At 26.2% G+C, this 22,935-nt stretch overlaps 3 protein-coding genes across 3 annotated transcripts; all 3 read left to right on the top strand.

Annotated features, from left to right (window-relative positions):
• Positions 1–7,299: 7,299 nt before the first annotated feature.
• On the top strand, positions 7,300–8,516 carry Phum_PHUM193510 (inhibin beta, inhb, putative; the record flags this gene model as incomplete). The annotated part of the gene is made up of 2 exons (XM_002425296.1): positions 7,300–7,694; positions 8,510–8,516. The coding sequence occupies 2 exons, from the start codon at positions 7,300–7,302 to the stop codon at positions 8,514–8,516; spliced, it is 402 nt and encodes a 133-aa protein (XP_002425341.1).
• Positions 8,517–18,287: 9,771 nt separating this feature from the next.
• Positions 18,288–18,793, top strand: Phum_PHUM193500 (uncharacterized protein; the record flags this gene model as incomplete). The annotated part of the gene is made up of 2 exons (XM_002425295.1): positions 18,288–18,325; positions 18,583–18,793. 2 exons carry the CDS (start codon positions 18,288–18,290, stop codon positions 18,791–18,793), a joined length of 249 nt encoding a protein of 82 aa, XP_002425340.1.
• Positions 18,794–21,443: 2,650 nt separating this feature from the next.
• On the top strand, positions 21,444–22,640 carry Phum_PHUM193490 (Bone morphogenetic protein 3 precursor, putative; the record flags this gene model as incomplete). Its single annotated transcript, XM_002425294.1, has 2 exons — positions 21,444–21,466; positions 21,902–22,640. 2 exons carry the CDS (start codon positions 21,444–21,446, stop codon positions 22,638–22,640), a joined length of 762 nt encoding a protein of 253 aa, XP_002425339.1.
• Positions 22,641–22,935: the final 295 nt, after the last annotated feature.

Below are 22,935 nucleotides of genomic sequence, written 5' to 3'. Positions count from 1 at the left end.
GTCGTCGCCGTCGTCTGGTTTCGTATACGCGAATAATTTCTAATAATAATAATAATAATAATAAACGAACGAATGAATTTATCACGGTGCATTCAATTATTATTTTTACTCCAGCCGATTTTCACCCCTATCTACTACCACTCATTCTCATCATCCCTTAAATCTTCTCTCTCTATCTCTCTCTTCCTCGTAATGTTTTCTCTCGAGTTTACCCCCGTAACAATAATAATAATAATAATAACAATAATAATTTTTTCTTTTTTTTTCTCTATCTCTCTCTCTCTCTCTTTCTATCTCTTTCCATCCTTACTGACGCGGGAAAAATTTTGTTCTTTGATGTTATTTTTTTTTTTTTTTTTTTTTTTTTTTAGGTATGAGAGAAGAGAGAGAAAGAGAGAAAGAGAGAAAGAGAGAGGGGAGGGGAGGGGAGAAAAAGTTAACCCGAAAATGCAGCCGCCACTGGATAAGCCGTGGCGCCAGTGGTTTATTCCAGTTTATATCCAGTCAGTTTCTAATCGACAACGAACACTATCGGATCTTTTCAATCAAATTTTTATTTTTTTTCATTTTTTTTATCGTCAACTTTTTATTATTATTATTATTTTATTAATTTTTTCTTAATTTTTAAAATTTAATTGTGATCGTTTTAACAACAAAAAAAATCATTATGCTTTCGATATATTATTATTATTATTATTAATAATACCATTAGTCGTTGTAATAATAATAATAACGACGACGACGGTAAAAACAATCGCAAAAGTAATTACAACAACAATAATAATAATAAAATTAAAACTTTAACGGTTTTTCCCCCTCCCTCTCTCTTCAGCTTCAAATTATCACCGGTGGTATAATAAAAAAAAAAAAAAATGTGTGGGTTATCATCACTTCCGGTTAAATTTATCAATTACCGTCATTATCGTCACGAGATTTCATTCTGGAATAATGAATTATCACGTTAGGGTAAGTTTTGTTTTACATTTTTTCTTTTTTTTTGTTTATTATCGTACTCGAAATTATCGATATACGATTCGATTCGATACGATACGATTCGATTTTTAAATAAATATGTTCGGTAAAAGGACAAAAAAAGGGGGAAAGAGTAGTTTCGAGTACCATTTCGTTTGTTTTTCCAGTTCCAGGTTTTTTTTTTTTAGTTTATTTAATTATTTGTCTGGAATCGCGACCGTAAAATCCTTCTGGAAAATTATTATTATCATTTACGACATTCGTAATTATTATTATTATTATTTTTTGTTAAATGTTTACGTAATTCGGTTAATTAGAAAAAGAATTTCGAAATTGTGGTAATAACCGTTACTTACTTTCCCCCCTTCGCCCTTTCTCCCCTTTCCCACCCCCCACTTACGAAACGATTTAAATTAATTATGTAATTATAATTAAATCACCGTTAATGATGATGATGATGATAATGGGTATGAGTAGCATGAAATAAAAAAACCAAAGTGAAAAAAAAAAAAAAAATTTTCTCTTTCTCTCCAGAATTTAAATTTTTTTTTTTTTCACTATTTGACGATGTGTGTGTGCACGTGTCTGCTGTTAAGGCGCCGGCATCACACTGGAATGAGAAGATATAAATTTTTTTTTTTTTTTTTTTTATTTATCCCGGAAAAATAATACATTATTTTAGATTTTTTTTCTTTTTCGTTTCTCTACTCGTATTTTATGTGTGTGTGTGTGTGTGCGTGGGTGGGTGTGCGCGTATCGTTTCTCTAACGAAAATAAAATGAAAATTTTTTTTAAATTCGACACGAAATTAATAAAAATAAAAATAATAATCGCGAAACATTTAACGTATTTTTTTTCCTTTCGAAAACTATAAACGAATCGTCTAAACTTCCGGTTATTAAGTAAGTGACGAAAACTCACTTCCGGTTTGTGTTCGTTGCAAATATTTAAATGATAAACGTTAAGATTTGAAAACACCAATCGGGAGCGATTAACGCTGATCATACGTCATCGAAAACATTAAATTAAATATATGCGCGTTCAGAAACGAAACTTTTTGTTTTATTTCTCACAAGTTAATTAAGTTAATTGTGACGTCACGAATTTCAGTTAACCCGTTCGAAAATTTTTAAAAAAAAGTAAACAACGGTGTTTTGTAACGAATTTTCAGAAAAAACGTTTGTTAGTATTATTAAAATACAAAATGTTTTTTTTTTTTTTTTAGTTTAAAAATACGAAAATAAAAAAAATAACCGTGAGAGAAAGTAAAACTTTATAAAATTATGCGTATAAGAAAAAAAAAAAAGGTTTTTGTAAACCTTTGAGGCATCCATTGTTTTTTTTTTTTATAACCAAACTTATTATTACCGTAAAGCGCATCGTCATGATAGAAAAAAAATCAATTAAATACGTATCGATTATTATTATTATTATTATAACGATTAATGTAATCATAGTTGCGACACAGACACGCACACGCACACGCACGAATCGAAAAAAAAAAAAAAAAATGAAAAAATGTCTCGTGCCACGCCGCCTTTCTTTCCTATAAAAATTTTTTTTTTTTTTTTTTACTCCTTTTTAAGCGTTAGTTTAGGTACAAAACAAATCCGTGCATAAAATAATTGTTTTCTTTATCTTTTGTACCTGTCATCGATTAGGTTCTACCTTAATATCGTATTAATGATCAGCCATTATGTAAACATTGCTCAAGGGTCGAATTAACGTTATGTAAATACGACGTAACGTATATATATGCGTGTGTGCGAGTGTTCGTGCGTGCGTGCGTGCAACAATTTCCGTTTGCTGTTGTTAAGTAAAATAAGATAAAATTCTTTATAGCAAATATCGCGATGATAAATAAAAGCAAAAGATACAACCGCCATTAAAATATTCAAAAATAAATTATTGAAAACCTCGTTTTCGTAAGGTTGTTTTATTATTAAAAAATGGCGACACTCATTGGCAACGATACGAATTTTTACAAAAATAATTTTTTTTTTCCTTATATTGAAAACCGACTGGAACGATAATAATAATAATAATTTAATAAAAATAAACGAGAGAAATCCCGCCAAAGCAAAAAAAAAAAAAAAAAAATGTCGGACACGATTTTAATTGATGAAATTTGTACGCCGCCGCTTTTAAAGGGCGGGGGGAAGGGGAGGGGGAAACAAGACGAATGATGATGATGATGATGATGATAATGATGATGATAATGATAAGAACAATATTAATTTTTTTTATAAAAAAAAAAAAAAAAAAAAAACAAAATTTCAAATCGTCGTCGTGAATTTAATGCATAGTCTGAAATCTACCACCACTAACCTCAATGCATTATTTAAATTTTTTTTTCTTTTTCTTTTTTTTCTTTTCTTTTTTTTTCCTCCATTATATTACATAAAGATTTATTGTAATTTTTCTTACGACGATAAATAAGATTCAAGGTTAACGACTTTTTACAAAAAAAAAAAAAGAAAAAAAAAATTTCTTATTAAAATATTTTTTTCAAAGTGACAATAAAAATTATCCGAAACAGATTTTATTATTTGCTCTCTCTCTCTCTCTCTCTCTCTCTTCGTCATTTCTTTTTTTTTTCCTCCTTCATCTTGTCCCACCTCCTCTCTCTCCCCATCACACCCCCCCTTAACTTCCCTATACTATTCTTCCAGTTTTCTCTTTCCAGCACGGTTTGTAACACACACACACACGCAACGTTTGTAATATATGTGCATGCCAAAGATTTATTTTAATAATTTTTATTTTTCACTTACCACCATCACCTCAAGCAGAAGACTTTTTTCTCCAGAATCCGCGTGTCGAACGAAAGTGAATAAATCGAGACGATTATTAATCTTGTCGCGAATTTTTTTATTTTCCCATCCATTTCTACGATTCATCCGAAACGTTTACGCAAAAAAAGCTAAAAATTTTATTTATTTATTTAATTAATTAATTAATTAAAATTTATTAATTACGTGTTTTAATAATAATAATAATAATAAATTTATTACCGTAGTTTTTATAATGAACTCATAATTAACCATCAAAACAATTTAAACTTTCCAACGTTTTTTTTTCCTTCTTAAAATTTTTTTTTCGATTTTTGATAATTTATTATTATCATCATCATCATCATTATTATTATTATTACCAATTTTCGATTTGTCTAAAAAAAAAAAAAAAAAACGATCGTATTATTATTATTATTATTATTATTATTATTATTATTATTATTAATAAAAAAATATCAAATTTTTGAATTTACGAACGAACGAACGAACGACCGAACGTAATGAATAAAATAATAATAATTTTTTTTTTGGGGGGGGGGGAAAGGGGGGGGTAGAAATAGAAAATGTCCTCCGGATTTTTTTTTTAATTTTAAAAAATTTTTTTAAAAATGAATAATTTAATAAATAATAATTTTTTGGGACGTTTAAATAAAAAAAAAAAAAAAATCGAAAAAGTCGTTTTTAGTATGTTTTGTAATGAAAAAAAAAAAAAAAAAAAATTTCCACCGCCTTTTAAAATTTAAAAAAAAAAAAAAAAAAAAAACTTTATAACGAATCATCGTCTTTGTCGTCATCTTTTACATATATACGATAATGATAATTTTTATATTAAAAACAAAGTTTTATTTGTTTTTTTCTTTCTTATTGTCCGCGTTTTAAAATTTGTCACAGTATAAATTTATTTGTAACTATCGTATTATTTATTATTTTTGTGACTTTTGCCAAATTTTCAACAAGCGACTCGGTTCAATAATTTCACGTAGCTGACGAAAAAATGAAAAAAAAAATTGAAAAAAATTGAAAAAAATGTAAAGGACTCTGGGCACGAACCCAGAAAAGAAATTTGTTACTTTTTTTTCCATTCCTTTCCATTCCTTTCCTTTTCTCTTCTCTTCTCTTCATGTCATTACAAAAAAATTTTTTATGATGGCTACCCTCTCAACAATCATTTCCAATCGATTTCAAATTTTTCTTTTGATCTGCAACAAAAAAAAATAAATAAATAAATTTAAGGTGGTGGTGGTAGTGGTGGGAGGGGGCGGTGACAACACGATTTTACAATTAGCTATTAATAAAAAAAAAATTAATTCATAATGAAAATAAAATAAACAAAAATTTTCCTCTCCTTCATTTTCATTAATAAAAAAAAAAAAAAGGAAAATTTTCTTTTATACATTATGGGAAAAATAAAATAAAACCACGTGGTTGACGCCGCGACACGAAATAAAGCTTTTCGCGATTTAAACGTAATAATAAATAAAGTTGGCACCACTGATGATGTCATCCTCATACGCACCGTCAAATCATCCATCGCACGTCGTTCTTTCGTTCGTTCGTTCGTTCGCCATTTTATAATTTTTCTCTTCTGCTTTTTTTTTTTTTTTAATAAAAAATAAATTAATATTTTTGTTTAAATAAAAAAAATCGAACGTATCGATTCGCACAAAACGATACGATAAAAAAATTTCAATATTTTTATAAATAATTGTCATGCGCACATCAAATCCGACATCTTTTTTTTTTTTTTTTTTATACCCAAAACTCAATAAAATAAAAATAAAAAAAGTTTTATTTCAACGTATAAACACATTCAGGTTGTCTCTTATATTTTTCGCCGACGAAAAACAAAATAATAATAATAATAATAACGACGACGACGCGAAATACTAATAAAAATTATTATTATTATTATTATTATATTTTTTATTATTATTTTTTCCACCTTATAAAATTAATTTTTTTTTTAAATTGTCAAATTTAAAACGTGGCAGTAGTGTAATCATTCGTTTCCGTTATTAAAATTATTATTATTATCATCGCGAATATTATAAAAAATAATAATAATCGTTCGATTCGAATATTTTTTAAAAAAAAAAAATATTATTCAAATTTACGGTAATAAATCTTTAAAATGGTGTGAGAGACACACAAATTAATAACAAAAAAAGAAAAAAAAAAAAAACCAAAACTTCATTGCATACGATAAAGAGAGAGAGAGAGAGAGAGAAAATTTATCTTCTTGGATGGAAAAATGCAAGCAGACAACATTCTTCTGACCCTAAAAAACGGCAGCCATAATAAAAATTAAGTAACTTGGAAAAGGCAATAAATAGTTTTTCTGCTTTTCTTTCCCCCCCCCCCTTCTCCCATACATGTACATATACAATCATATATATATTTTCTTTTTTGTTGCAAAGTGATCATTCTCTTGCAGCATCCCATACATTTTTTCTTTTCTTAACGATATGCCAAAATTAATAATAATAATAATAATAATAATAAAAAACTTTACTTTTTTTTTGTGTGTAAATCCCTTATAGTATTCTTTTATTTAATATACGCGACGTTCTTTCAACTCCATCTTCATCTTCCTCTTTTTCATCTGGAAAAAAAACGTATCGATTAATAATAATAATAATAATTAATCGTTAATTAATTGTTTGTTTTTTTTTTTTTTAATTACAGGTAAAACTGAAAACGAATACCTTATTAAAAGACTTACTACAACTTACACCATCGTACGCGAAAAATTTTTTTTTTTTTACAAATATGGACGTGCACGTGCCGAGGGTAAGTAAACGTGCACGAATAAATTAATCGGTAAAAAAAATTAAATCGAAATAAATCAGTAAAAAAAAAGAATAATAATAATAATAATAATAATTTACATGGATCGTTCCCCCGGAGAAAGATAATCGATTTGGAAAAATCTTGACAAAATGACAAATATAAAAAACAACGATCGAAGCTAACGAAAAGCAATATTAATAATAATAATAATATGGAACAAAAAATGTATTATCAAAATAGTAAAGCGTTCCGCCATTTTATAACATGGCGTCAAAGGTATCGCTTAGGAAAATATTTTTATTCCATATATTCAATTGTACTTATTATAATTATTATTATTAATTGTACTTCCGCTTCTATAAATAGTGAAAAATTACATTTAAGCAATTATAATAACGAAAACGTTAATAATATTAATAATAAAAATAATAATAATAATAATAATAATATTAATGGTAATAGTAATAGTCACAATAGTAATAATAATAATAATAGTAATAATAATAACAATAACAATAATAATAATAATAATAATAAAAATAATGGTAATAGTAATTTAAATAGTGATAATAGTAATAATAATAATAATAATAATGATAATAGTAATAGTAATAATAATAATAATAATAATAATAACGACGACGATGGTGTGAGTTATGGGAATGAACATAATAGGAGACACAGTCATAAATATTCTCAAACTATTGATAGTCTGTTAAATAGTTTAAAAAATTCTAAAAATATGATATTCAACTTAGAAAAGGAAACGCCGCGTATGCCTTGGTTGCCTTACGATAATTACCATTTAGGCGAATCAATATGTCCGACGTGTTATTTCGAAAGAAATTCCGACGAGATAAGGTTAGAAGCGATCAAACTTCAAATACTTTCAAAGCTCGGATTGAAAGAAAAACCTACGATAACACTTCCGGTTCCGAGAGATATACTAATTGAAACACTTTCCCGCGCCGGAGATTATCCGATGAACGGTAATTTTTTCGGCGAGCAAGAATATGACGAAACGATTAATAATAAAAAAGAAAAGGAACCGGAAATAGATGAAGGTCTTTTGGAAAGCGAACCGGATGATTTCTATGGGAGAACGAGTGAAATAATCACATTTGCCGAACCGGGTAAGTCATTTCATTTTCTTTCTTTTTTTAATTAATAATTTTTGCAATATGATTTCTTAATATCAATGATGCCAACCTTGAATTGCAAAAAAAAAAAAAAAAAAAAAAAAAATGATAAATTTTAACAATTACTTACTCGTCCATTTTAATTTTGATTATTTTTTATTGTCGCCATTTTGTTTTGTTTTCTTATTCTATGCTCGATTTATTTTTTATTTGATTTTTTATTGATTTTATTATTGTGGTTTTTCATTCTCCATTATTTCAAAACTTTTCTTTTTTTTTTCTCTCTCTCTCTCTTGTGTGTGGGTGCGTGTGTGCATGTGCGTGTGTGTGTGTGTGTATCGATGTTGATTTGTTTTTTTTTTTTGTCATTCTTTTCCTTTCTTTTTTTTTTTATTCATGGAAATCGCTTTTGTATCTTTTTTCTTTTCTTTTTGTATACTTGGCTGAATGATGTTAACTTCCTGTTTCCTGTATTGTTGACGATGTGACTCTGTAATTTTTCAAACTCGAATTATTATTATTATTATTTCTTTCTAAAACTTTGAAAAAAAAAAATATTTTTGGTAATTATTATTTTTTTTTTATTAAATTTAATTTTTCTTACTCTTTCTCTCTCTCTCTCTCGTTATCATTACTCATTTAAAAGTCATGAAGCAGAAAATTTTTGGCAAGTTCAATTGTTAGCTGTTGACCCCGAACATCGTATACATTTTGAATTTTTTTTTTTTTTAATGACATTTTTATTTAGCTCTTCCCCCTTCAACATCAATTTCCGGTTTTTCATTACTTTTTTTTTCTTTCATTTGTTTTTAGAAATTAAAATTCTAAAACAAAAATTAATTAATTAATTAATTACTAATTTAATATATATATTTTTTTTAACTTAACCGACAGTCATCAACCGACACCATCGAAAAAATTTAAATCACGTTCTTTTCTCTCCATCTCTCTTTCTTTCTCTCTCTCTCTCTCTTTTTAAAGCCACAAACATAATAAAAAAACAGAAAAGTACATTTCAAAGAGTAATAAAATTTTATAACCTTCTCATCCACAACAACAAATGACATAATTAAATGAATTCACACAATTTTCCAGGTACGTAAAAAAATTTCCATTCCGATTGCCTTCATATATATATATGTATATATATATAGACTCACGTTTATGGAGAAAGATATGAAACATTTTCACAATTCCAGTTAATAATAATAATAATAATTATTATTTTTATTTCAATAATGTCTCAGGTAGTAGTGACTGACTGACTCATGGAGAAATAAAAAAAATAAAATTAACTGTAAATAAATTTAATATTTATACTTGTCGAAGTTGTTGAGTTCCCTCTCTCTCTCTTTCTCTCTCTCTACTTCTTTTTCTATCATTTTATCTCTCTCTTTTTACCTTTTTTCAATGCGAGTAATAAAAATTTATTAACTTTTCGAATAGGTAAAATAAGTTATAAACCGATAGTTTTATCTTGTTAAGATTTTTTCAAGAATCGAAATAAAAAAAAAAAAAGCATGATAATGATGATGATGATGATGATGATAAAAGGAATTCTTATTGACGTAAAAAAATAAATAAAAAAGTTTTCGTGTCAATTTAGCGACAAATTACAATTGCATTCGTATTATCCAGAGGAAAAATTTTTCTTTTTCTTGGAACCTTCAGATTTACCCGATGTTTTTTTTTTTTTTTTTATTACTCTTTTTCTTCGTCTACCAGTAGTTTTACTTTTATTACGTAACACTTTTATGGTTTTTTTTTTTGCGCGCACGTCGTTGTTATTATTATTAATTTTAATTTTGTTTTTTTTTTTTTTTAATATGAAATTTTTGCTCGATTTGATTTATTATTCGTGTTGTTGTTGTTGTTATTGTTGTCGTCCGTTGTTTATGCCGGTGATTATTGTCGTTGTTTCTTTTTTTAAAAGAATTCTGTTTTTTTTTATACGTTCTTACTAATAAGTTTTTAAAACGACAAATTTTTAAACGTGTGGGATTCGAATTTTATTAATTATTATTATTATTACTTTTTAACGTGACAAATTCCATTTGAACCAGGCCTTCATTTCGATTTCTTAGAAACAAATGTTCGAATATCGGTTTATGATGCTTATAAAGAATGTGGGTTGTCCCGTATAACGCTATTTCCTGTACGGTTTTTTTTAAAAATCTTCTTCAAACTTCTTTTTGATAAATAAGGCATGGTTCCCAGAGCTCCTACGATGATTGGAATTGTTATCGTTATCACTCCTTCTCTCACTGTTATGACCGTCTTTAGATATCTGCAATTTTTCTTTTTCAATCTTCTGCTAACCCAAGAGAAATTCATTTCGCACTAACGGTAGCAGGAGAGTGTGGGACTCAGTCGAAGCCACCACCCAACTAAAACTCCTTTCCCGAAGGGAGGGGCGTTCGCGGGTGTTTTAACCTGCATTTCAGCCTTAACCTCCTCCTGAACCAGAATCATCAGGTTCACACTCGCGAAGGTGGGAATAAGTTCCTGGTGCTTCCCTTTTTTACCCTTGGAGAGACAGTCCCGGGCTGCCACCATCATTCCTGCCTCTTCCGCAGAGTTTCCGGGGTCGTGAATCCCGTTGATCGTTCCTTCCTCTCACACGGTAGCTCTGCATTTTCCCTATTTGTACTCAGACTCACTCCCTCGACAAGGGTCCTAGGTCACTTTGTAGGTATAGGTCTGTTCTTGTTTGAACGAGGTGCAAATGAACTCCCACTCCCAGGATTTAAACTCTCAAGTCGGTGACTTTTGGACCGATTTTTTCCCTTTTTGGACGCAACTTGCCTACCTCGAGCTCCTCCAATACATCCAAGTGGAAAATTTATCCCTAGAGGACGACTAATCTCTAATTCAATCCCAGAATCCCCGCCCCTAAAACATCCTCTATACCTGCCTCCGAATTGTTAGATTACAGGAATACACCCCCACTCCCAACAAACTTCTCCAGACTTATGTTACATTTTTTATGATTATTATTAAAAATGACAAGTACCTTTTAATTTTGGCGAAGTTTTCCCAGCATTTACTTCAAGCTTTACTCGTTTCCTTAGGTATAAATACTCTCATTACAATCGATATTTTTATTTTGACCTTTCGCAGAATCAATTCTTTCCGAACTTTTTCTTTTCTTTTCTTTTTTTTTGTTTTTCTTATGCAGCAGTTTTCAAAGTGATTCAAATGCAGAGACAGATTTTCTGTTTGAAAACAAAAACAAAATATTTATTTATTTTTCGAAATAAAAATTTCAATTAAATAATTATAAAAAGAATAGTAAATGAATAAAAATGGTAAATGTTGGGAACGGGGGCGAAGGGGGGTGGGGTGGAAATTTATCAACTATTATCATTATTATTAAAGTTATTATTAATTAAAAAAAAAAAAAAAAAGTTGTAACGTAATATTTAATTAACATTTAAAATTAACGTTTTCTCCTCCCCCTGTCTTTCCCACTCTCTCTCTCTCTCTCTCCCTCTCTCCACCCCCCTTTCTTTTTTTTGTATATTTTTTTACATACATTTGAATATAATTTTTCTTTTCACTATGAAAACGCTGTCTTAGCTTATTTTCCTTGCCAAGAAGATTGCCAATTTTTTTTCTCTCTCTCTCTCTCTCTCTTTTTTTTTTCATTTTTATTTTTTTTTATTTTTATTTTTTTAAATAAAATATATTTCTAATTTAAGTTATGTACAAAAAGAAAGAAGAAAAAAAAAACATTAAAATATTGGCGCCAAGTCTAATAGAAATATTAACATGAGAGGAGAAAAGAAAAAAATATATATATATATTTATATAAAAAAATAAAAAATGTAAAATGTGTGTGCGTGTGTGCGTGTATGTGTGCGTACGTAAATTTTTTGTTTTTTTTTTTTGTTTACTTGCCATCTTTACGTCAATTTTTTATTAATTTTTATGAGTGGGTTCGTAATTAAATAATGTGGGGCAGATTATCTCCAATAACAAACAAACGAATCGAAATCGATCGATGGATCGATCGATCCATCGAATTTTTTTTCGATTCTCGCTATTATTAACATAATTAACATTATTTATACTCCGTCGATTTATTTAAATTAAAAAAAAAAAAAATTCACAATACGATACTACGTAAACAAGGGGGGTAAACGACGCCCTTTTAAAATTTTAAACTATTAACTTTTAAACTTTATGATTTGTTATGAATTTTTTTTTTTTTTTTTTACATTCGATTTATTTATTTATTTTTTATTGAATCCTAGTTTTTTTTTTTTTTTATTTAATAAATAATAATTTTTAATAATATTAACGAATTTTCTATTTTTTTTTTTTTGCGTCGCGGGGAAAAAAATATGAGAGAGATAAAAGAAAAAAAAAAAAAATTGAATAGTCAGAATGTCGTCTCGATGTTGGGGGGAAAAATTTTTTTTTTTCCTCCTTTTATTTATGTGCGTGCGTGCGTGTGTGCGTGTGCAAAACCTTGGATTTACAAGAATATAAAAATCAAAACAGTAAAAAAAATTTAAATCAAATCGTTTTTTAAGAAAAAAAGAAATAAAAGACGTTTCGTAGACCGTGCAGCATAAATATAATAAAATAACGAGCGTTGCATCGGAAGTTAACGTTTTTTTATGAGATTTTTAAAAGTAGCCCTGACGAAAAATAATAATAATGATAATAATATTCAACCACGACTTCCGGAATTTCGATTTTTTTTTTCGATAAATAATTTCGAATCGGAAAATTTTTTTTAACTTGCGAAAAAGAGAGAAAGAGAGAGAATAAGAAAGTTCATGCGAAAAAAGATGGATAAGTTTTATTTTTTTTTTTTAAAACTTATAGAAAAAAAAAAAAAACTTTATTTTTTTATTCTTCTTATTCTTTTTTCTTTCATCTTTTTTTGCCGTCTAGTTTCATATTAAAAGTCTAGACTTTAGACTGCAGACGACAGTTTTTTTCTTTCTTATTTTTCTTTCTCGTTAAAAAAAAAAAAAAAATTCGCGTGAATCCTATTAATTTAAAAAAAAAAAAACGATTGATAAAAAATAATTTAATTGATAAAAATCAAAGTTGATTTTTCCTTAATCGAACCTAATAATAAAAAAAACCTTCTAGAATTTTCTTTTTGCTCACGCACAAAACAGGCATTAACAAAAATAAAATGAAAATGTGTAAAAAAAAAAAAAAAAGAAAAAAGAAAAGTGGAAAATCAAGTTAAATTGTCATTGAAATCAACCTACTATTTACTTCTTCTTCTTTTTCTTTTTCTCTTTTCCTTTTCCTTTTTTTTTTGGAGGGAGGGGGTGTTTTTAAAAACTCCATAAATTGATTTACACATGAGAATTTTCTTCATTTTTCCCTTTAGTTTTTCCTAAAAATAAAAATAAAAAAATTGTTGTTTATAAATATTGACATTCAATAATGTTTTACGTGGGTATTTATATTCACATCCATTTTTTTTTTTCGAATCGAAAATAAAAGAAAAAAACAGTTTACGAATTGTTTTTTTTTCTTTCGAGGGGGGGGGGAAGGGAGTGATAAAAGAAATAAAAATTTCCAGCTTTGAGATATCGGAATCAAGGGAAAATGATTCTGTTCGCCACATAGACGCCTTTTCATCGATTCAACGCTAGACTGACCACCAAAGACAACCCTACAATTTTCAAATCTATCGTTTTGGATTGTTAAAAAAATAAGAGAAAATAAAAAAAAATTTTCTTATTTTTCCCTTTTTTTTTTTTTTGGCAATAAAAAACATTCGAGAACCAATCGTTGTTAATACGTGTTCAATTTAAACTATTTTTTTAAATTTTTTTAATTTAATGAAAGCATTCAAATTATTTTTTAATTTCATCCTGAAATTTAATAACTTTTTAAAATACGTTCATGTTTAACAAAATACATAAGTAAAAAATTGTAGGCGTACATTTTTCCTTTTTATTTAAATTTTACATTATTTTTTTTATAAAAAAAAAAAAACAAAAATAGAAAAGAAAAAAGTTTATTCCTTTTTTTTTTTTTACTGTTGAAATAAATTTTGGAATTATTATTATTATTATTTTTTTTTTGAAGGTTTTAAAAAAGTCACGACCAATATCCAGACTGTTCACCCCATTTTTTTTTCCCAGAGTTTAAATATACTTATTGGACAATGTTTAAAAACGAAAACAAAAATATTATACTGGACGTGATAAGGATGATTTACGATAATATTTGTTTGCGTCCGATCAATAAAATCAATGACGTTATTATTATTTATTGGTTTGTTCCCCCCCCCCCATTCCTTCTTTCGACTCCCCAAAAACAAAAAAAAAAAGTTTTTTTGTTTTATTTCGTTTTTCGAATCTTATATTCACCTCGAAATGGGGGGGGTGGGGGGGGAAAACAATAAAATTTATTTATTTATTTACTACTGATGAAATGATTTTTTAAGAAATATTTTACTAACAAAACTACTAACCTTGAACATGAAAAAAAAAAAAAAACAAAATTTGTTTTTTTTTTTTTAGTTAAACAAATAAAATAAATTTATATCATTGAATATCAATCTCACACACGCACACGCACATACACACTTTGAGTAGTCTAGCCTTAATTTATAAAAACCATAAATAAATTTAAAGTTTGTAAACAATTCAATGCAAAACATGCATTAAATAGAGTCAGTTTAAAACTTTTTAAAAACTTTTCCAAATTGTAATTATTATCATTATTATTACTTTTTTCCTTAACATTAAACAATTTCGCGCGTAGGTTTTTTTAAATTATAATTTATATATTTATACCTTTAGTTGGTAGTTTTAGTTTAGTAGTTTAGTGTTCATTTCACAATAATTTTTGACTTGATACATGTGTCATGGCCTTGTTGTATTGTTAATGTTTCGAGTATGTGTTCTCCTTCATTATCCTTGAATTTTTTTTTTTTTTTTCACATTCCAATACTGGAACAATATAATAAAAAGTGATAATTATTATTATGATTATTAAGCATTAATTGTTTATCAAATTTATATGAGTGAACAAACAATTTATAAACATTCACAAAAAACCTTTTTTGTTTTCTACTCTCCTTCTTCCATATTCTTTTACTATATATTATTATTATTATTATTAAAGAACAGGTTATCAAATAATAAAAGTCCTTGAAAAAAAAAATAATGATAATAATAATACAATAGAAATCTTTCAATAAATAAAATAGAAAAAAAATTATTATATGATAAATATTTTATTATTATTTTTTTTTTTATTGTTTCTCACAAGTTGAAGGGACTTTCTCTATTTTTCTTTTTTTTTTTTTTTCTATCTTTAATACATGAATGTGTCTTCTTCTTCTTCTATACTTTCTTTTGTATTAATCGTAAATCAAGAAAAGATTTAAAAGGGCAAACTTTTTCGTATTAATAATAATATAAAATTCATGGTGAGGGAAAAAGAAAAACATTTTTTTCTCCCCATATTCAACTTTTTTTTTTTTTTGTTTTATTGGTTTTTTTTAAAGAAAAATCTCAATAAAATCTCTTAGAAGCGTAAATGTTTACGAAAATTTTATAGTTTTTTCTTCTTCAAATTATTATTTTATCTTAAAGGGAGAGAGAGAGAGAGAAAAGTTTCAATTTACTAACAAAATTTGGAATTCATTAATTTGTTTTGCTTAAATTTTATGATTTAAATTACCTTGAAAATAAAATAAAATAAAAAAGCCGGTAAAAAAAAAAAACTTAATTTAATTAATTTATCACACATTTGAATAAATAAGAGTGTTAACTCACCATTTTGTCAGATATAAATTTTTTCTGATGTATCAGATTATGTAATCGTTTTTCGTTATAACGAAGGAATTAACAAAAAAAAAATGTCTCCTTTTATCAGGAATCGAATTAAATGTCATAAAAATGAAACTGGAATTGAGAAAACATTGTTCCCCATGTAGAAAATCATCATTTGTAAAAAAAAATTTCACGAATTTACCTAAACATATAATTCCGTTCATAAAAAAGCTTCCATTTTGAATTTCATCCTTTCTCGAAAATTTATTTCTTCATCACTTAATTATTGTTTTAATCGAATTAAATAAAGGCATCGTATATTATAATAATAGTTATTAACATTACTGAAAAATAATTAACAAAAAAAATATAGTTTAGTATTAACGGGTAAAATAAAAACTTAAAAAAAAGCAAATGAATAAACTTGATATTGAAACTGTGGAACAAACGTTAGAACATTCTAGAAAAAACGTGGAAGTAGAAGGTTTGAAATTCGAACGACCGTTGCACATTCTATTCTCCTTATCTCATTTTTATGCTTATGTATGTATCTTTACATGCTTCTCTCTCTCGTATTTTCTTTTATAATAATATTAATAGGGAAAAATAAAAAAGAAAATAGAAGACAAAAAAATTTAACCGATGATTAAATTAATGGTTTATTCTACGAACATAAAAAACAATTTAAAAACGTACCTCGTTTACGTCGCTATGCAGTAACATTCATTTTTTTATTTTTTGCATCGAAAAAAAAAAAAACAAAAAAACTTTTTTAATAAAAATAATAATTTTAATTACTTATATAATTCCCATTTGCATCGTTATCACAGATTTTTATAACTTTTTCCCCAAGTTTTTTCTTCATTTTTTTGAATTGACAATTCAATCTCGTAGCATTCAATAAATCTTAATTCGACAGGGAAATAACTTTTTTTTTTTTTTTTTTTTTTTTTTTACTGTTGGCAGCAAAGCAATCGCGCTATAAATTTTGGTATATTCTTAACTGAATCCGCATTAAGATGGCGGATTCAGTTGGTGCCTAAATGTCTGTGTCGTGGTTTTTCATCGCGAAAAATTGCAATTTTCATTTTCATTTTTTTTTTATTTTTTCACTCAGTTTCTGACTTATATTTTCCGAGTGGTTAATTTTGTCTGTCAATTTTTTTTTTTTTATTTTTTGTATACGACGAAAGAAAAAAAAAACAAATAATAATAATTTCATTATTATTACTATTATTTTTTTTTTACTTAATATTTAATGCTTTCGAGTATATATACCACGAAAAATTTTGTTTTTTATCGATTTTTTTTGTTAAATTTTTTTTTTTTTTTTACCACACCCCGTCTGGAAATCCAAAAAGGAAAAAAAAATTAACCAAGGTTAGAAATTGCATGATTTCTTATTTTTTTTACACATCAATGTGATGTTGTTTTTTTAAAATTAAAATTACTTGAATAAATAAATAAAAATAAGTTTTCGAAATAATAATAATAATAATAACGATAAATTAATAAGTAAATAACGAACGACCGAGAAATAATAATAATAATAATAAGTTGGTTGAAACTCTTAAAAAGAACCTTCAACTAAATAATTTTTTTATTTTTTTTGCTTAAAAATCGTTTACCATTGACGTGACATTTAAAATGGTTTTAAAATATGTCTAGACTATTTCTCTTTATCTTATCTCATTTATTTCTCACGTTTGCAAAATATTATTTTACTCAAAAGTATAATGTTACTACTTAATGTTGTCTGGTTTAAAATGGACATTTGAAGAAATATATATATATATAAAAAATTTCATTAATAATGCACTTTAGTAATAATGGAAAAGTTTCTCTCTATCTCTCTCTCTCCCTCCCCCTTTCCCCCCACACACGCACACTTTGTCCAAAATAAATATTTAAGTCCTTTATTTTATAAAAATATATATTTTTTTATTTTATTAAGTAAAAAAAAAAAGTATGACAGCTAACATAAAATATATCACAATAAAAAGTTTCTTTTTGTTAATTGTATGCAAGAAATGCAAGAATTATTATTATTATTATTATTATTATTATTATTATTATTATTATTAAACATTTATATAAAATTTTGGTTTGAGTAAACACAATTACAAAAAATTAATTTAAATAAAATCACTGCAAACTAAAAAAGAAAAAAACTTTAATAATAATAATAGTGTTTGAGAAATTGGAAAAAAAAAAATGGATTAAATGCAATTGCAGTTTTTTTTTTTTTTTTTTTTATTAAAAACATTTAAAATATAAAAACTTTTTTTACATAAATTGTTATTAAAAAAAATAAAAAAATAAATAAATTATATTTTGAAAATGGATGGGAATAAAATAAAAGATCAATAAAACAAAAGGAAAAAAAAAAATTATTTTTTTTTTTTAAAACTAAACTCATTATATTAAGTGAATTTTTTGTTGTTGTTGTTGTTGTTGTTGCTGCTGCTGCTGTTGTATGCAGCAAAATTATCCAGACTGATTTATGGGAATGTAATTGCTGCCAAAAAAAAAAAATAAAATAAAAATGTTTTAAATAATAATAATAATAATAAAAAAAGTGCACGTTTTGCATGACAATTGCATTGAAAATAAAAAAAGAACAATCATTAGATTTATAAAAGAATGAAGAAAGAGAGAGAGAGAGAAACCCAAAAAAACAAACTATAAAGCAAAACATCGTATTTAATAACTTCCGGTTTAGTTGCATGTTGTAAAAAAAAAGGAAAATCCCCCCGAGACGATGGAAAATTTTGAAGGAAAAAAAAAAAAAAAAAAAAAAACGGAATTTCATGCCTAAAAAAAAAAAAATGTCTGGAACATGTTTACGTCTCGGACATCGAAGAAGGTTTTTTTTTTTTTAACGACGACGACCTTTTCTTCTCGTCGTGACCTTTTCGATCTCGTTTAGTTACACGATATAAATTTATTATTTACCTTTTTTTTTTTTTTTTATAACATTTCCATGTCGTCCATAATAATAATAATAATCGTTTTTTTTGAAAACCACATAACTTTCGAAAGGGTAACTTATTAAAATAAATTTATTTATTTATTTATTTTTACAGGACAGTTATTAAATGGTCAAACCCTTTTGGAATTTAGTCATTCGTCTGAAAGCGATCCAGGTGTTTTTATAAGTCAGCTAAGAGTTAAATCAGCTTTATTATGGGTTAAAGTCGCACTCAATCAATCAATTGTCAATCATCATTTGATTATTGGAAATAAAAATATGACCTTATGGGTATTCAAATTTAAACCGTCCGTGGCCAATACTTCCTTTTTAAGTGGTAAGGTATGTCAACTTATCATTTAAAACAAACAAACAAAAATAATAATAATAATAATAATAATTTTTTTAATTAAATGTATTTGAGAGTGAGATAATAATAATTTAATCAAATCATCATTAGTATATATTAATTTGTAAGAAACGTGTAAATGGATATGAGAATATGCAAACCGCCAAAAGTGTTTCGTCTGCAAAAACCGTGACAAAAGTTTTAAATATGGAGTTTTGTTTTTTTTTTTTTTAAATAATACGTGTTTTATGGATAATGAAACAACTGGTTAATTATACAATTTCACATCATCGACACGTAAAATTTACTCATTGTCTGCTCAAAAGTTTTTATTATGATTTAAATTACTCTTTTAACAAACAAACAAACATGGTGTTCGATAGTGTTGTTTACCTTACATAAATTTTAATTGAATTTTATTTTGAAATTAATTAATTAAAAAAAAAAACACAGTCTACGTTTATGTTTATTTTATTTTCGTCTACGAGAAAATGCACACACGGAAAACAAAACAATGACACATACATTAAACCAGTTAAACCTTTTTATTAATAATAATTATAAAAAATATTTTTGGAATAATAACGAATTTTTTCTTTTTTTTTGAAATTTGTCATAGAGTAATAATGTATCGTGTTTGTCAATTGAAATGTAATGTAAATTTAACTTTAAACGGATAAAACTTTTATTTAAAAGATTAAAAAAATATAAATTTACACTTTATTTTTGTTAATAATAAATAAATAAGTAAATATATTCGTGTGTGTGTGTGTGTAAAAATAAAAAAAAAGTAATTATTCAGTTTGAGATAAAATTAAAAGATAATAATCGAATTACATACGTCATCATTAATTGACGTAACATTCTTTCGTCTGCTACAAAATGGCGGCGGAACTTGACAAGTCCACTCATTCGAAAATTACATCGAGCATTGTTAACGTTTTTTTTTGTTTTTTTTTAACATAGTTTTTTTTAAAATACTTGAGAATAATTTCAAATAATTTATTTTTAAAAGGTTTTTTAACATAAATGTATATTTTTAAACGTTATTTGTTTAAATTTTTACTTTTTTTAACGGTTTTTCCTTCGCGTTCTCACTCTTCCATTTGGTATATGTAAAAAAAAAAAATTTTCAATGATTTTAATTCGGTAAGTTATTTGTTTTTTTTTTTTTTTTTGAAATTTTACTTATTTCGGGGTTATTTACTGTTGAGACAAAACAAGATTTAATGTTCAGGTAAAAATATAAAAAGAAATTTAATAAAAATGAAAAAAAAAAAAAAAAAAAGTTTTCATTACATTGTGTTGAATTATACAAATGGTCATAATTAATTTTTTTATGTTAAATATTTATAATAAAGTTGTAAAATAATAATTTTATATGATAATAATAGATAGTTTTAGTTTAGATTATTTAAAAAAAGGAAAAAAATATTTTTCAAGAGCTTTTGATTTAAAAAAAAAATGTATTGAAGTAAACTCATTTAAACATAACAATAACTTGAATTTACATTTAAAAAAAAAAATAATTTAAAAGTTTAAAAATTTGATTTTAAATATAATACAATAATTTATTCCCAAGATAATATAAATAAATATTCTTGATAAAACAGAACACTAATTTTATATTAAAATTACTTTCTAAATGTTATCATATAGATTTTTTATATCATTTTATTTTATTATATTTTATTTTATTGTATTTGTTTTTATGCCTTTTTTTTTAAATGAAATTGTTAATAAACCATGAAAAGGTTTAATTCTAAGAAGAAAAAATAAAAAAAAATAAAAAAAAAAATCAAAAGCTCAATTTTATGTTTTCTATAAGTTTTTACAAAGCTTTAAGAATTTTTTATCAAATCACTTTAGTTCATTACTCAAATATCCGGATGTCCTTGACATCCCCCAATCTTCGGTTTCAGTTTTTAGATATAATATTAATTTTTTTTCTATTTTCTGGATGGGGAGGATTTAAAAAAAAAAAATTATATGACTCAAATGGAATGAAGGGGGGAGGGAGAGGGGAAAAAGGGAAAAACAGAAAAAAAAATTGGATGGAAAAAACAGGGAAGGAAGGAAGAGGAGGATGATGATGATGGGGATTATAAAAAACCACTTATCAAGCACTAATCATTTATGCTGAGATTTTATATGACCTAAATAATTTTTAAATTGTCAATTTAATGAAATTAAATTAAAAAAAAAAAAAAAAAACTTTTTAACAAATTAATACATTTGTTATTTTATTTTATTTCTCATGACAAATGTTTTTAAGTTTATACGTTTTTATAAAAATGTTAACAATTCAAAATAAATTTATGTTTTTGCTAATTACTACTGTACACACACACACACAGACAGACAGACACACACCTACACCTACATATACACACACACACACCCACATACATTCCACACACACAGACAATCACACACAACAAACACACAAACAAACAAACAGACAACCAGGAAAACAAAACAAAATAATAGGAATATAACAAATTTAAAATAATAAAACCAAACAAAACGTCCGGCGAATTTCTTCCATTATGTCATTTTATTATTCATTTTTTTTTTTTTTTTTTACAGGATTTCGATGAACACACAGAACTAGTCAGTTCCCTGTCTGTGTCATTAACGAATTTAGGATGGCAAAAAATTGATATGACGAATGCAATAAAAGAATGGTAAGAAAAGTATAAATAAAAAATTATTAATAATAAATAAATTTTATTACTCAGTACGCGAACCGTGAAACACAACAGTAAAAAAAAGGAAGTAATAATAATGATGATAATGATGATGATGATGACGACGACGACGACGACGACGACGACGACGACGAGATTTAAATTTAAAATGTCTCGACCTATTTAAAAACATCGACTCGACTTGGAAAAAAAAAAGTATCTGATGGAAATCCATGTTTTCTCCTGGCATAATTCCCAAAAAAATATTTCTCCAGTTAACTTTTTTTTTTTTTTTTTTATTTGAAAAAAAAAAAGGAAAGAAGGGGGAGGGGAAAAGAATTTTTTTTTTTTGTATCAATTAAAATTTGATTTTAATTTTTAAAAAAACCGTAAAGAAATTATTGTAATAATAATATTGATAATTGTTTTTAGGTATAAGGAAGGAAACGTTCACAAAGAAAGATTAAGACTGTTAGTTGATTGTACAGGTTGTAAAGACGTCGTACAGGTATTAATATTCAAACGTAATAATAAATTAAAAAATTATAACACGGTCGTGACGAATCGAAAAAGCAGAAGAAGCGTAGAATATGGAAGAGAGAATTTTAGATATGAGAAAAGTTACAACGGTAGCAACAGATATAAAAACGAAAATGGCGGAACAAAGACGAACAACGGGGGGGAATCGTCGTCGTCGAAAGGGAAAGAAGAAAAAGAAGACTATTATTTGAAAAATATTTCTAGTCAAAATGAAAAACTCGATCCGAACAGGCCGTTTTTGGTCGTGCACACCGAACCGGTTGTTATGAAAAGATCTCGAAGGAGAGCTCTTGATTGTTCTGGTGCTGTCAAAGGACAATGCTGCAAGCAAAATTTTTTTGTGAGTTTTAAAGAATTGAAATGGGACGATTGGATAATTGCTCCCAAGGGATACCATGCCAATTATTGTAGGGGTGATTGCGGTGGCATGCACAGAACTCCGGATACTTTCCTTAATTATCACACACACGTGATTGACGAATATAGGAAAATGGATAGACTTTCCGGTATACAACCCTGTTGCGCACCAGTTAAATTTTCAAGCATGAGCATTATTTATTTCGGTCCCGATAATAATATTATAAAAAGGGATTTACCCAAAATGGTCGTCGAACAATGTGGTTGTCCTTAATTACTTTTTCTTTTTTTTTTTCGTTAAAATATTAATAATAATGATTTTAAAAAAAACGAAACGATGACGACATCATAAACAGAGTATTACTATTATTAATAAATAATATTCGCATTTAAAAAAAAAACAAACAAAATTAACGAAAATATTATTAATAATAATAATAATTATTAAGTCGAAAGTCTTATTACGAAATGAAAAACAAAAAAACCGTTGGAACGTGGCAATAGACGAATAATAACGATTATTAAATTTAAATGTTTATATAAATATTAATTAACTTTATGAAGTGAAT

This window comes from Pediculus humanus, genomic scaffold (genome assembly GCF_000006295.1).
Source record: "Pediculus humanus corporis 1103172107542 genomic scaffold, whole genome shotgun sequence".
NCBI lineage: Eukaryota > Metazoa > Arthropoda > Insecta > Psocodea > Pediculidae > Pediculus > Pediculus humanus.
The sequence above is the reverse complement of the archived record's forward strand: the minus strand, read 5'-3'. Positions and strand labels throughout refer to the sequence as shown.